The sequence below is a fragment of the Callospermophilus lateralis genome, chromosome 12 (genome assembly GCF_048772815.1).
Source record: "Callospermophilus lateralis isolate mCalLat2 chromosome 12, mCalLat2.hap1, whole genome shotgun sequence".
NCBI lineage: Eukaryota > Metazoa > Chordata > Mammalia > Rodentia > Sciuridae > Callospermophilus > Callospermophilus lateralis.
Genome location: NC_135316.1, coordinates 87,345,745 through 87,360,781, shown reverse-complemented (window position 1 = coordinate 87,360,781; position 15,037 = coordinate 87,345,745). Strand labels below are relative to the sequence as shown.

Here is a 15,037-nt window from a genome sequence, read left to right as displayed (position 1 = left end):
ATAAGTTAGTCTGGGGGATGATACTTTGAGATTCTATGAATATCTTGTTCCCCAGTGACATTTTACCCTTTGTTTCTACAATCTCTGTGTCCTGACTTAGATAATTATTGCTCTGGTGATTACCAAATAGTGGTTTTTCAAATTCTAATTTTCTATGCATCAGTAGATATTCTTCTCTGAAGAAGAACCTTTCTTTCTCCTCTCCATTTTCTAATCAGTATATGCTTGTGGACTTTTAAAATATTTAAATTTAAGAGAGTATGCATTTATAACACATTTCTGACATTTGTCATTTTTTATAATTTTTAAATTTGTTTTAATTAGTTACACATGACAGTACAATGATCTTGACATATCATACATTTGAATCAGATGGGATATAATTTCTCATTTTTCTGAGTATACAGGTTGCAGAATCACATTGGTTATGCAGTCATGTACATACACACATTTGTCATTTTGAAGTTTCTGTTTTTCCGTATTTGGCCAGCAGGAGCCCGTATCAGAAAAGTTTTTGAAAAAAAATTATCAAATGAAGGAAAGAACAGTATGAAGTGAGGAACACATCTGTGCTTACCCTGTGTTCCCCCAAGTATCTCTTCTTGTTAATCTGACACGAATGCATTTTTTTTTTTTCTCTCTAGGTCTCATGGACTAATTGGCTTTCGTTCAGCAGGAACCTAACAGATAAGTCCTTCTGCAGTGTATCAAGACAATGCTTGGTTGAAAAACTTCTGAAAATGATCAAAGCTGTGTTGCAATGTGACATTGTCAGAGGAGGACAAACAGCTTGAGAATTTCCTGTTAGTCACATCACAGCTTGAAGGAAGCCCCTTTCCGTCAAGCGGGACTGCATGGCCAGCAGTCCCCACTGAAGGGTTGACAATGAGCGTCCCAGCAGCTCCTAAGAAATCATGTTTCAATCAGTTGCGGGACAACAGAAATGGTGCAAAAAACAATAATGAGAGCATCCTAAGTCTGGGAGATACAAATGCCAATCAAATCATGTTGGAGGTCAGCTCCTCTCAGGGTGAGTCGGAGACACATGACCTGGTGGATGAAATTGGAAATGCAAATTCAAGTGGGCCAGAACGCCACACCCACTTCCTTAAGGAACCTCACCAGTATCAGGGCTTTGGGAAAGGACCTCAGGCTGCCTCCACCAGTTTGAAAGATTTTAAACTTTCTCCCACCATGCAGAGGGAGCTACCTGAAGAGCACACAATGGAGAGAAGCACAGATTTCCTGCAGAACCCTCGGAGTGTGCAGGGACCAAGCCTGTCAAGTTGGAGGACTGTAATGGGTGAGGCTAGTCTAGAGGTTCTGGCTAAAAGGGATGTTGAAATTCCCAGGCACGTTCCCAAGGATAAGTTGGCAAAGACCCTGGACAATGAGGAATTGAAAAGGCATTCTTTGGAAAGAGCTAGCAGCTCTGCAGCTGCGTTTGGGAGCTTGACTCTGCAGCATCAGCAGCCTGCACAACTGGATGCCCTTGAGCCCCGGGGTCATGTGCCGGGGGGTGGAGAAGGGCCGCAGAGGACATTGACTGACCACTCTCCAGGGGCAGCTTTCCTGCCAGCTGATGATACCTCAGAGGGAAAGAGTGTGCGTCCTCCTAAACCATCTACCTCAGAAGCCAAGGAGACCAGTCCCTCAGAGACCCCGACAGAGGGGGCACACAGACTGAATGTTTGCCATGCGCACGCATCACGCGCTGCCCATCCAGACCCTGCTCTGAATTCAACTTTGTCATCGAAGGAAACCTGGAGTTATCCAGAAGCACAATTAGGTCAGGGGAAGGGGGAGCCAAAGCTGGAACTGAAATATGTTCAACCCAGGACCGGGCAGGAGCTAAAGTCGACCCAGGCAGGGGGTCTGGGATGTCGCAAGGAAGAGAGTATGTCACACCAAGACAGAAGGGAGTCACGTGGGGAAGCACACAAAGAAGCCACGTTCGCAGTTAGCAACGCTCCAAATAGCAGCCAGCACCATCCTGTGGGGGGAAGAGGCAACAGCCAGGAGAAGACAGGAGTCGATGCCGGGGTGGAGGGTCTTCTCCAGATCACCCCCAAACAGGGTTCTGCTTCCTTGGAAGTGGCTGGAAATCTTCCCACTGGCAAAGTGTCACCAAGTATAGGTAAGAAGTTGAAGGAAATGACATCCAGCAACTTTTTGCCCAGTGATGGCCACGTAGCTTTTGTTCCTAATGATCTGACGGACAGCAAGCCCTTGGATGTCAGCGAGGAGACAAAGAGGATGGGCAGTGGGAACAGGGAAAGGACCATGGTGTTGGCCTCAGATCCTTCTCCCGGAGAGAGCAAAATGGAGTCCCCGAGCCCTCAAAGCAGCTGCTTAGAAGCAGGGGAAAAAGAGACCACAGTACCCGTGGTGGAAAATGGGAACCTTCCGGAAGATGCAGCCAAGAGTGAAATCACCCCATCAAGAGCAGAGTCGAGTCTCAGTACCCCGGCTCCTCTCCACCCAGAGACAACTGTGAACACCACCCACCAGCCCACACCACCCAGTAGCAGTTTTCAGGACCTTGGTGTGTTCAGTGTGAACGCAGGGTCACCCTCAGCAGTCCCACCCGCCACTGACGGTGTGCGGCTGCTCAACACATCCCCAAAAGTGCCTGAGAAGAACACCTGCCCCAGTGGGATCCCTAAGCCTGTTGTTGCACCTTCCAAGGACACACCTTCCTCAGAGGAAGGAATGGAGAAACATCAGGTTGAAGAAACAGAGGAAAGGACAGACGTGAAGCCCGTCATCATGCCCAAGCCCAAGCATGTGAGGCCCAAGATCATCACCTACATCCGGAGGAATCCACAAGCCCTGGGCCAGGTGGACACTTCACTGGTCCCTGTGGGGCTTCCCTATGCCCCACCAGCATGTAGCATGCCTCTTCCCCAGGAGGACAAGGTGGCAAGTGGAGACCTTAAGCCATCAGCTAACCTCTATGAGAAATTCAAGCCAGACTTGCAGAAGCCAAGGGTCTTCAGTTCTGGACTGATGGTGTCTGGCATCAAGCCCCCAGGACATCACTTCAGTCAAATAAGTGAAAAGTTTTTGCAGGAGGTAAGAGATCGTCCCTTTGATATGACCTATAAGTTGTGTGTCCGAAAGTCTTCAATGAAGACTTTTAGGTGTTTAATACATCATGAAAACAAAATATCCTCTCTAAGCAAGTTGACAATGTTCATGGATATACATTTTATAGAAGTCGATGCTTTTAACATTTTTTAAAAAATATTTATATTTTTTAGTTGTAGATGGATACCATACCTTTATTTTATTTTATTTTTTATGTGGTGCTGAGCTTTGAACCCAGTGCCGCATGCATGCTAGGTGAGTACTCTACCTCCAAGCCACAAGCCCAGCCCCAAAGTCCATGGTTTTGATGGGAGGAGATAATCTAGAGAAATGGATAGTTTTGACTTGGAAAAGTTGAATGTCAAAATGAGACGCACCCAACATCTAAAGAGACCCATTTTAATTTCACCTAGTGTGACCCATATGAAATTAGATAAGTATGTTTAATTTGGTTTCCATGTTTAAATAAGTGAGCATAATTCTGTAAGCCAGGTTAAAGCAAGAAAGAATTCAAAGTAATTGGATTCCCTTCAAATTGATCAGACATCCTCTGATGGAGAGTATTTCCATTTTAGGAGACTCTCCTGTTCTTACATGTGAAGAACATTGGGAATGAGCAGAACATAATGTAATTTTAGTTTGTTTTTAGTAAAAATGATCCTGACATTTAGCTCATTGTCTACTATGTTCTGGGCCCACATACATAGTCTTTGTCAGCTCCCCTCACCCTTACAGTGATTCTCTGGAGGTTGGTACTACAGTGTTTATCATTGTAGATATGAACATGTGGACTTGGGGGGTGTGAACCATTCACCTAAGGCCACAAATCAAGGACAGCACTGAGTCTCAAGCCGGTGCAGTTGCAATCTGCTCCATGCTATCCCCATCAGTGCCCAGGTGCTATGGTGAGTTATCCTTGAAGACCTCGGTAATCTGCTGAAACAACCTCTTCATGGGAGCCCGGGTTAAAGTGAAGGTTAATCAGATCATCTTCTTTCTAACATCCTCCAGGGTTATCCAGGACACCTGGAACAAAAACCAGAACGTGTAGGATGGCTCAGCCTTTAGGATGTGCTTCCTGTGGCTGCATTACCTACCTACCCACCCTCCTCGTCTTCTACTCCCTTCTCACTCTGCTGCCTCTGGTCCTTTGCACATCCTTCTGCTTGGAACGTTCTCCCAGTGATTTAAGTGGCTCTCTCCCTCACTTTCTTTAGATCTGTGCTCAGATGTCATCTCACTGAACAATCCCCTCACCTTCCCTCTGAATCCATGTGCTCTGGTGTATTTCTTCTCATAACTTTCCTCCGTCTGACATACAGTTATTTCTGCACTGAGGAGAATGTCAATTACATAGTGAATATTCTTTTCAATGTGTTGTTCCCTACTGGTTCTCAGAATTTATAATGGTGTTTGATTTAAATGAATGCTCAAAAGATCTTGAATAGGGACAGAGTGAAGCTCAGCGGTAGAGCACTTGCCTAGCCTGTGTTTGATCTCCAGGGTTCAATCCCTAGCACCACACATACGCAAATACTGAATGGCAGTCCATTTATGAGCTCCATATGTGTCTGGATCCAAACAATAATACACTAAGACTAGAAACAGAATGATTGAGTCCAAGGCTGGACTCCAACTTGATTGGAAGTGCTGACATACTTAAAGAGTACTTAAAGAATGCAGGCTTGCACAGTGTTGTCTGCATGGCCTCCTATTCATTATGGGCCTTTCCTGCACGGACCCTGTGACATCATATTCTAGCCAAGGTGACCCTTGGGTCTGGCTCTAGGCAGTGGCTTCTCACTAACGTGGGACCAACTGCCATTCTGGTTTTGTACATCCGTCTCTGAATCTGGTTAAGGTGAGTCATTCTCAAGTTTTCAAATACTCATCCACCTGGGCCTTCAAGGCCAGCCTCATGCTCTGCTGCCGGGCACTCCCACCAGCCCCTGGGAGCTGACCCTCCCGAGGCCTGCAGGCACCTTCTTCTCAAAGTAGCACTGCAGACATTCCATGAAAGGACCTTGGATTTCTCTCTGCCAAACATGCTCACGAGGAAAACTTGATTTGGAGATGAGGACAGATATCCTGTTACCATCGGCAATTCTTTCTCAGGGGCCTCTTGTTTTTCTTCTGTATGTTCCTTTCCTATGTTGCTTCTGTTTTCTCTGAAAATGATCACCATAGGCAGGTTTTTCCCCAAACCATTTTCTTCCTTCCTCCCCCAGAAAACTGGAAGGAGAAAGCCTTGAGGGTGTGGGAGTATGTGGACGTGTGTGGCATCAGTGGTTCTGAGGGGGAGACCCTGTGGAAGTGGTGAAAGCCTCACAGCCTTGTGCCCGACCCACTATCTGGGGACCATTTTCAGCTGTAATCAGAGCATCCTGGCCGTGCAGTCCCTTTCTTCAGGCCTCGGCATGCAGCAGGGAGCCCTGGGCATCTGGGCATTATACTCATTTCTGTGATAATTCTCTTTAATCAAAAGTGGGGAGCAGCCTGGCCCTTGGGCACTTGTTTCTACAGCTGCAACTTGACGGAATCCAGCAGGCCCAGTGCAGGGAGATCCAAAAGCCACCGTCCCCTGCCAGTGTGCCCTGAGCTCTCCACCAGTGGCTCCATTCAGCTGCTGAGAAAAGAACACATTTCTGACGGGTTGCAACAGAAACGCTTTTCAATGGTTGAAGCCATTTAGTTTTTGATAAAGTGGGAGAATCTTAAAAATAAAAACCCAAACTAGCTTCATGTTTTTCCATGATTATTGACAGATTTCCCCTCAAGTTAGAAAGTTTGGATAAAGACAGAGAAATCCAGAGTAAGTGCTCATGTGAGGGAGCCTCTTGTTGGTTGGCAGAAACGGCACAGACATTGAAAGTTTCCAGAAGTGACTTCTGAGATTATCACGTCGGGATAATGAAATATGCTCACTTGTTTATACCGGTCTCTGCTTTAGGCTCTCCACAGGTCCCAGGGACACTCTTCCACTGATGACTTTAAGGGGAAGGGAGGTGGGAAGAAGGGACTAGGAATTGGAAGGACAGGGGAAGGTCCTGTCTCACAGTCTGCAGATATGCAATGCAGGGTGGGTCCCCTCGCCACTCCTGGTTCCACCCCATCGCTGAGTGACACCATTATGATCAGGGCTCTCCAGAGAAATAGAACCAATGGGAGATTGTGTGTGTGTGTGTGTGTGTGTGTGTGTGTGTGTGTGTGTGTAAGCGCCTGCATGAGAGAGAGATCTGCGTACATACACATATATGTACACAGAATCTGATTTATAATCAGCCCTTCACACGCATGGGTTCCACATCCTTGGATTCAACCTATTGTGAATTGAAAATATTCAGGAAGAAATTGTGTGTGCTGAAAATGTGCAGAGTTTTTTCTTGTGACTATTCCCTAAAAATATGAATAAAGCAATGTTTACATAGTATTAACATTGTGTTAGGTATCATAAGTAATCAAGAGATGGTTTAAAGCATATGGGAAGTTGTGAGTGGGATATATGTAAATAATATGCCACTTTATACAAGAGACTTGAGTGTCCATGGATTTTGGTATCCGAAGTGGGTCCTGGACCCAGTCTCTTTCAGATATCAAGGGCCAAAGGTGTTTAAAGAACTGTCTCACATGACTGTGGATGATGGCATGTCCAAATTCTGCAGGCAGGCCAGAGAGCCAGCAGCCCAGACACCCAGGAAAGACGTGGTCCCACAGTTTGAATTTGAATCCCCTCTTCTTCAGAGGAAGTCAGTCTTTTTTAGTTAAGGACTTCAGCTGATTGGATGAAGCTTACCTGTGCTGTGAAGGGTGATCGGCTTTATTCAAGGTCTGCTGATTTAAATATTAATCTCATCTAAGAATTATCTTCACAGCAACCCTTAGTTGGTCGAACATTACTGGGACTCCGGGGCTCACCCAAGTTGAAGGATTATATTAACCATCACAGGAACCTTCTCCCTGCCCCTGACCCAGTGGATGCTCAGGGAGGCCTCATTTACCCTGCGTCTCCCCAGCCACAATCCCAGTGAACACCAGGTGTGGGAGCTAGGAGGGGGACAATCAAGGAGAATGTATTTGCTTGCATACCTTGATTTTAGGAATTTGTTTGAAATCATAGGGTTCTTTCGTTTGCTTTCAAAGTTCTTTCTCTACAAACCACCACTGGAGAAGGGGGGGGAAGGGCAACTCTTGGCACTGATGTCTATGTTTACGACAGTGCCGGGTGCCCTGTTATGTTCTGTCAGTAAAGATGAAAGAAAAGAGTATGAAGCTTTTTGTAGATTCCCTTGTCTAATTAAAAATGCATAAACCAGGCATCTAAGGCACACTTTTCGCCTTTTTGAAGAATTTATGCTCTTACCAGAAATAAATTACCCAATCAAATGACAGGCATTGAAGTTATCAAAATCATAAAAGTCATTCTGGAGTGAGAGTGCGGTGGGTTTTGACCTTTGAAAAGTGTCCAGTTCCAAAGAACTGAGTAATTATTGAGAACAGCATATTTTAATACTGAAAACCCTACTGATGTGTGTTGGAATTGATATTAATTCCCCATGAGAGCACCTGCTCAAAGCAATGAGAAATAGCACTCAAAACTTAGAAATTAAAATTTAAAAAAACCAGAGGGTATAGGGATATAAGAAAAAAAATCTAGAGATCAATAGTGAGAAAGTAAGGACAAAAATTTATTAGACAGCAGATGTAGATGCCTTTTCTCTGGGATATAAATTTACTAGTTACATACATCTATCTGCTCGAACAGTCAGGCAATATGGTTATGATAAAAGCTTAAACACTTAATCTTTTGTTTCAATAATGTCAGTTTTCAGGAGAACTTTATTTCAACATTAATGAAGTATCACACTAAGGTTTTACCTCTTCAACAGCTTGGATCAAATCTTTTATAAGCCCTATTAAAGAATATTGTTAAATGTTTGTGATTCTTGAACAGATAGACATTTGACACATAAAATGCATTGTGATTTTGAGCACAGTTAACAGATGTGTCTTTTCACGTATTGCACCTAGCATGCTTTTTTCCCCATTATAACTTAAGAAAATAAGTATGTAGTTCTGATTCTTTTTTCCTGTTTGATTTAAAGAAGAGATGGACTGGGGAGTAGCTCAGTGGCATAGTGCTTGCCTAGCATATGTAAGACCTGGGTTCTATCCTCTGGATGGCAAAAAATAAAAATAAAATAAAGAAAGAAACACTAGTTGTGCAAACAGACATTGGGAAAACAGGATTGCTTTATAAATGGTATATACCTACCTACAAGTTGTATTTCAGCTCAAATTGGTAAGTACAGGAAAAGTATCAGTAACATTAAAATTTCTTTATTTTTTCCAAATAGCCATTTCTCCCTTCATAACAATGCACATTTTGTTTTATACATAGCCAAGTAAAGGCAATATAAATTAATAAATTTTATCGACTTATTTTAAGACAAAGTTATATTCACAATGGTATCTTTACTCCACAGGTGTGGTGAAAGTTTCATAATTTTGTGAACATTCGTTATATTCTTGTTTCATTGCCATTATTTATTTAATGCTGATTCCAATTCCAGTGATTTTGTAACCATGGAATTAAAGATTATAGAGGGAGTTCATATTTTCTCCCGAAGGAATATAGATTCCTAGAACAATCCAAGAGATCATCTAGCTGTCAACTTAGGCATGAAGATGCCGAGGCTCAGAGACTGGAAGAGATTTGCAATCAAGCAGCTCAGTGGTACCAGAGTGGATATTGTTTGAACCTGAGTCTCCTGACGCTGTTTAGTGTCACACTGTGCTGTGAAGATCCTGACTGAGCTTTTAATCATTTATTGTAGGTGACAGACCATTCTGGAAAAGAAGAATTTTGTTCTCCTCCCTACACTCACTACGAAGTCCCTCCGACTTTCTATCGGTCAGCCATGCTTCTGAAGCCCCAGTTGGGACTGGGTGCCATGTCCCGCCTACCCTCTGCAAAGAGCAGGATTCTGATAGCGAGTCAGAGGTCTTCAGCAAGTGCCATCCACCCACCGGGACCCATAACAACAGCTGCCAGTCTCTACAGTTCTGATCCTTCAGGTAACGGTCCAACAGTCGCTGCCTTTTCTTAAAAAATGCGGTAACCTTTGAAAATGGGAATGCCTCCCATCCCATAATCTTCATCCATTTGTCAGGAGATGCAGACGTTTGTTAAAACTCATCTGTCGGCAGCTGCTGTCCTCTCTATCACCTTTACAATGCCAGCCCTTATCACCATCTCCTGGCTTCCTATAGTTTCTCCCTTATCTAAAACACCCTGTGACCAGGGTTCAGAGGCTGCTTCTGCCAAGGGACAGGTGGTAAATATTTTACCTTTAGGTCAGACCCCCATGTCATAACTACTCAGAGCTGCCATTGTAGCCTGAAGGCAGTCCCAGGCCATATGTGAGTGAGCAGGTGCAGTGTCACTTACCAACAGGGTGTGGGCTGGATTGCCCGTCCTCAGTTGGCTGTAGTTTGTTGGAGTGATCTTCCTAGGGTGCAACACTGGCCACCTCACCCTTCTACCCACTCACAGTCTTGAAAGCCCCACATTTTCTTGCAGAGAAATCCTGTTGCCTTCCCAGCCCTCAGCTCCTGTACTACAGCAGGGGCCAGTGGCCAGGTCTTCCTATGCTTCTCTGCACTCCTTTGCTGTCCTCTGCTCCTGTGATTTCCTCTAGGATTTATATATTATTCTATTATAGAAATAATACATTCCATTTGTCAAAAAGTTTGGGTATGGACAAACATGACAAACATAGACCGATACGACCAAATTCTAATATAGACAAGTAGGAAGAAAAACATCCTGCTTACATTATTAGAACCTGGCTAGTGTTGATATCATGGGATATTTTCTTATATCTTATTGTATATTAGACATTATGTTATAGTATGTTGTATATTATACTGTGTGGTATATAAGTTTGACAAGTGTTATAAAATCATGGAAGAAAATGTTTTGAGAAATTGTAACCAGAAGACTCCTGTGGTGAGACGCAGGTGCTTCATGGTAGCCTCTTGGAGGAAGGAGGAAGAGGGTTGGCTGGGGGAAAATAAAATTTATTTAATCACTTTCCAACTACCAATGGGGTTCTGCTTATTTTACACTACTAGAAATAATGCTAAAATTTTCATTTTTGCATATAATTATTTCTCTTCATTTATATTGTTTTCTTGGTACAAATGATCTGAAGTTCGTTATTGGATAAAAGTACATCTGAACATTCTTTTAAGACCAACTAATTTTCTAGAAAACTTGCAACGATTGTTTTCATGCTAGTGCTTCTTCAGAGTGCTGTTTTCTTGTCATATCCTTGCCAGTATTGAGCATTATCATCATTATTATTGTTTCACTTATTTTGTTTGAGAAGAAAGTTTTCTTCATTTGCCTTTGTATCACTTTATATATCATCCATTATTTATTCAGGAAATTATTGACTGTCTTAATGCTTTTTTAAAAGTTCTGTATTATTTTTATTGATTCATGTTTTTATTAGTGGATTATAGCTATGCATACTGGTAGAGTCCATGCTGACATTTTCATAATTGAATATCACACAGTTTTCTCCATTTCAATCCTCAGTGCTGTCCCCTTTCCTTACTTCCTCCTTCCTCTGAGCCCTGTCCTCTATTCTATTGGTCTTCCTTCTATTAATTAATTAATTAATTTTTAAATTGATTTAAGGAAAATAAATGACGGCAGAATGCATTACAATTCTTATTACACATATACAGCACAAATTTTCACATCTCTGGTTGTATATAAAGTATGTTGACCCCATTTATTTTTTAATTGGTACATAATAGTTACACATAAAAGTGGAATTCACTACGATATATTCCTATATTTGCATAACTTAATTTGGTCAGTTTCATTTCATGGTTTCTCCCCTTTTCCACTCCCACTTCCCTCTCTTTAAACCCTTTCTTCTATAGTTCTCTCTTCTATTTTCATGAGATTCACTCTTTTTAAAATTTCTCATTTCTCTTTATTTTCTGTGCATTAGAGAAAACATTTGACCCTTGACTTTCTGAGTCTGGCTTATTTCACTTAGTTTGATGTTCTCCAGTTCCATCCCTTTACCAGCAAATGACATAATTTTATTCTTCTTTATGGCTGAGTATTCCAAGGAGTGGGAGAGCTGGGCCAAATGGAGATTCCATCCTAGTCTTTTGAGGACTGTACACACTGCCTTCCAAAGTGGTTGTCCTAGTTTGCAGTCCCACCAACAGTGCATAGTGTGCCTTTTCCCCTACTTCTTCTCCCGCATTTGTCATTATTTGTGTTTTTGATGGTTGCCATTCTACCTGGAGGGAGATGAAATCTCAGTATACTTTTGATTTGCATTTCCCTAATTGCTAAGGATGTTGAAAATGTTTTCATATGTTTGTTGGCCATTTGCATTTCTTCTTTTGAGAAATGTCTGTTTAGTTCATTTTCCAATTTATTGATATGGTTACTTGTGTGGATTTCTTTCTCTCTCTTTTTTTTTTTTGGTGTTAAGTTTTTAAGTTCTGTATGTTTTCTGGATATTAATCTCCTGTTGAAAGAGTAGCTGGCAAAGATTTTGTCCTATTCTGTAAGCTCTTTCTTCACTTTTAATTGTTTCTTTTTCTATGCAGAAGCTTTTTAATTTGATGCCATCCTATTTAATGATTTTTGGCTTTTATTTCTTGAGCTTTAGGAATCTTATTAAGGAAGGTGGTGCCTATTCCAGTATGTTGAAATGTTGACTCTATATTTTCTTCTAGCAGTTGCAGTGTTTCTGGTCTATTTACTAGGTCTTTCATCCACTTTGAGTTGAATTTTGTGCAGGGTAAGAGATTGAGATCCAGCTGCATTCTTCTGTATATGGATAGCCAGTTTTCCCAGCACCATTTATTAAAAATACTATCTTTTCTCCAGTGTATATTTTTGGCACATTGGTCAAGAATCAGATGACTATATCTATATCTACATCCATCTCTAGTCTTCTAGTCTATTCCATTGGTCTTCATGTCCATTTTTACGTCAACATCATGCTGTGTTTGTCACTGTATAGCCTTGTAGTATAATTTAATATCAGGTGTTGTTACCAGCATTGTTCTTATTGATCTGGATTGCTTTGGTTGTGCTGGGTCTTTTATTCTTTCATATGAGTTTTAGGAGTGTGCTTCTAGTCTGTGAAGAATGTCCTTCGGTGGGAATCATATTGAATCTGTATATTGCTTTTGGTAATATGCTATTTTGACAATATTAATTCTGCCTGTCCAAGAGCATGGTAGCCCTTTCCATTTTCTAAGTTCTTCTTCAATTTTTTTCTTTAGTGTTTTATAATTTTCACTGTAGAGGTCTTTTACCTCCTTAGTTAGATTTAATAAGTCTTTTATTTTTTAAGCAACTGTGAATAAAATTTTCTTCCTTATTTCTTTCTCAGAAAATTCATTATTGTAGTATAGGAAAGACTGATTTTTGTATGTTGGTCTTGAATTTGCTACATGGCTGAATTTGCTTATCAGTTCTAGAAGTCTTCTGGGTCTTCTAAGTCTTTTGGGGTCTTCTAAGTATAGGATCATGTCATCAACAAATATAGGTAACTTGACATATTTTCCTATTTACATCCCTTTAATTTCCTTCTCTTGCCTGATTGCTCTGTCTAGAGTTTCAACAACTCTATTTTTAATATTTATTTATTTATTATTATTTTTATTTTAATATTTTTGGGAGTATCAGAGATTGAACCTGGGGTGTTTAAACACTGAGCCACATCCTGAGTCCATTTATTATTTTTTATTTTGAGACAGGGTCTTGCTAAATTGCTTAGGGCCTTGCGAAGTTGCTGAGTCTGGCTTTGACTTATGATTTTCTTGCCTCAACTTCCCAAGCCACCAGGATTACAGGTGTGCACCACTGTTCCTGGCAAGAACTATCTTGAATAGGGTGGTGACAGTGGGCATTCTTCTCTTGTTCCTATTTTAGAGGAAATTATTTAAGTTTTTCTCCATTTAGTATGATGTTCACTTTAGGTTTATAGTTTATATATACTGCTTGATATTAAGGTTAAGTTCCTTCTATCCTTAGTTTTTCTAATGTATTTAACATGAATGGGTACTGGATTTTGTTGAAGACATTTTCTGCATCTTTTGAGATGACCTTGTGATTTTGGTCCTTATTTCTATTTATGTGATGAATTACATTGATTTACGTATGTTGAACCAACTTTGTATCCTTGAAATGAAACCAACTTGATCATGGTATACAATCTTTTTAATATGTTTTTAAGTACAGATTGCTAAAATTTTATTGAGAATTTTTGTGTTTATGTTCATCAGGGTTAATATTCTGTAGTTTTCTTTTGTTGATGTGTCTTTTTCTGGTTTTGGTATTAGGGTTCTGTCTTCAAAGAATGAATTTAGCAATGTTCCCTCCCTTCCTATCTCATGGAATAACTAGAGGAGTGTTGGCATTAGTTCTTTAAAAGGCTGTTAGAAGTAGGCTGAGAATCCATTTGGTTCTGGACTTTTCTTTGTTATGAGGCTTTTTTTAATTTTAATTTTTATTTATTTATTTTTTTAAAGAGAGAGTGGGTGGGGGAGAGAGAGAGGGAGAATTTTTTAATATTTATTTTTTTAGTTCTCGGTGGACACAACATCTTTGTTTGTACATGGTGCTGAGGATTGAACCCGGGCCGCACACATGCCAGGCGAGCGCGCTACCGCTTGAGCCACATCCCCAGCCCCTGTTAGGAGGCTTTTTATTCCTTCTTCAATCTCGTTGTCTGATACTGGTACATTTATGTTTTTTATAACCTCGTGGTTCAATTTGGGTTAGGTAGGTTATATACAGAGAGAAATTTGTAAATATCTTCTAGATTTTCTAGTTTAATGGAGTATAAATTTTCAGAATAGTTTCTAATGTTCCTCTGGATTTCAGAATTGTCTGCCGTAATATCTTCTTTTTCACCTCTGATTTTGTTAATTTGGATCTTCTATCTCTCTCTCTTTTGGTTAGTTTGGATAAAATTTTATAAATCTTATTCATCTTTTCAAAAAACCAACTCTTCATGAATTGACCCTTTATGTTTTTTTATTCTCAATTTCATTTATTGTATATCTAATTTTATTTTTTTCCTGTTTTCTACTGGCTTGGGAATGGGTTTGTTCTTGTTTTTCCAGGGTCTTGAGAAATAACATTAGATTATTTATTTTGGATGTTTCTTCTTCTTTTTTTAATGTAGGTACTCAATGCTAAAAGCTTTTGACTTACACCTGGCTTCATAATGTTCAGAGTTTTTTGATATTTTGTATATATATTCTCCTTGTGTCCAAGAATTTTTATTTCTTCCCTGATTCTTTCTGTGACTCATTCATTGTTCAAAGTGTATTTATTATTCAATATCCATGTGCTAGAATTAGTTTTGTTTTTATCTTGTCATTGATATCTAAATTTCAAGATTCTAGATGTTATCTTGATTTTTTCTGTATTTTCTAAACTTGCTTTGTGTCCTAAAATATGGTGTATTTTGAAGAAGATTCCCTGTGTAACTGAAGAAAGTTAATTTAGTTTTTGATGGATGAAATATTCTGTACATGTCTAATAAGTCTATTTGATTGATTGATAGTGAGTCTATTTGATTGATTATATCACTTTACACATTATCATTTACTCAAGTAATCATTGAGAGACTTAATTTTTTTACAAAAATTTCTACTAAAATCACACTGACTTGCCATGGTTCCATGATATTTGGACATTGTATGGGCTTTCCTGTTTCAGGGTGGTATGACTCAATTATGTGATTCAGTTACTCACGTGGCAGTGGTTCCTGAGGAACTGTCAGCACCTAGTCCAGGTGTGAAGACAAAGAATGAAAATAGACAGAAATCTTGCCCAAGTAGAGTTTAAATTTTAGAATGGAGGGGGCAGGCTTTTAAAATTTAATAAATT

At 40.4% G+C, this 15,037-nt stretch overlaps 1 protein-coding gene across 3 annotated transcripts in view; it reads left to right on the top strand.

The window, feature by feature from the left end:
* The first annotated feature begins 885 nt into the window (after positions 1-885).
* Positions 886-15,037, top strand: part of Mtus2 (microtubule associated scaffold protein 2) — a 373,317-nt gene continuing 359,165 nt past the window's right edge. For all 3 annotated transcript variants that reach the window (XM_076872393.1, XM_076872392.1, XM_076872391.1), the window contains exons 1-2: positions 886-3,075; positions 8,925-9,165. In XM_076872393.1, coding sequence (XP_076728508.1) covers positions 886-3,075; positions 8,925-9,165 — 2,431 coding nt within the window. The remainder of the gene's footprint in view (positions 3,076-8,924; positions 9,166-15,037) is intronic.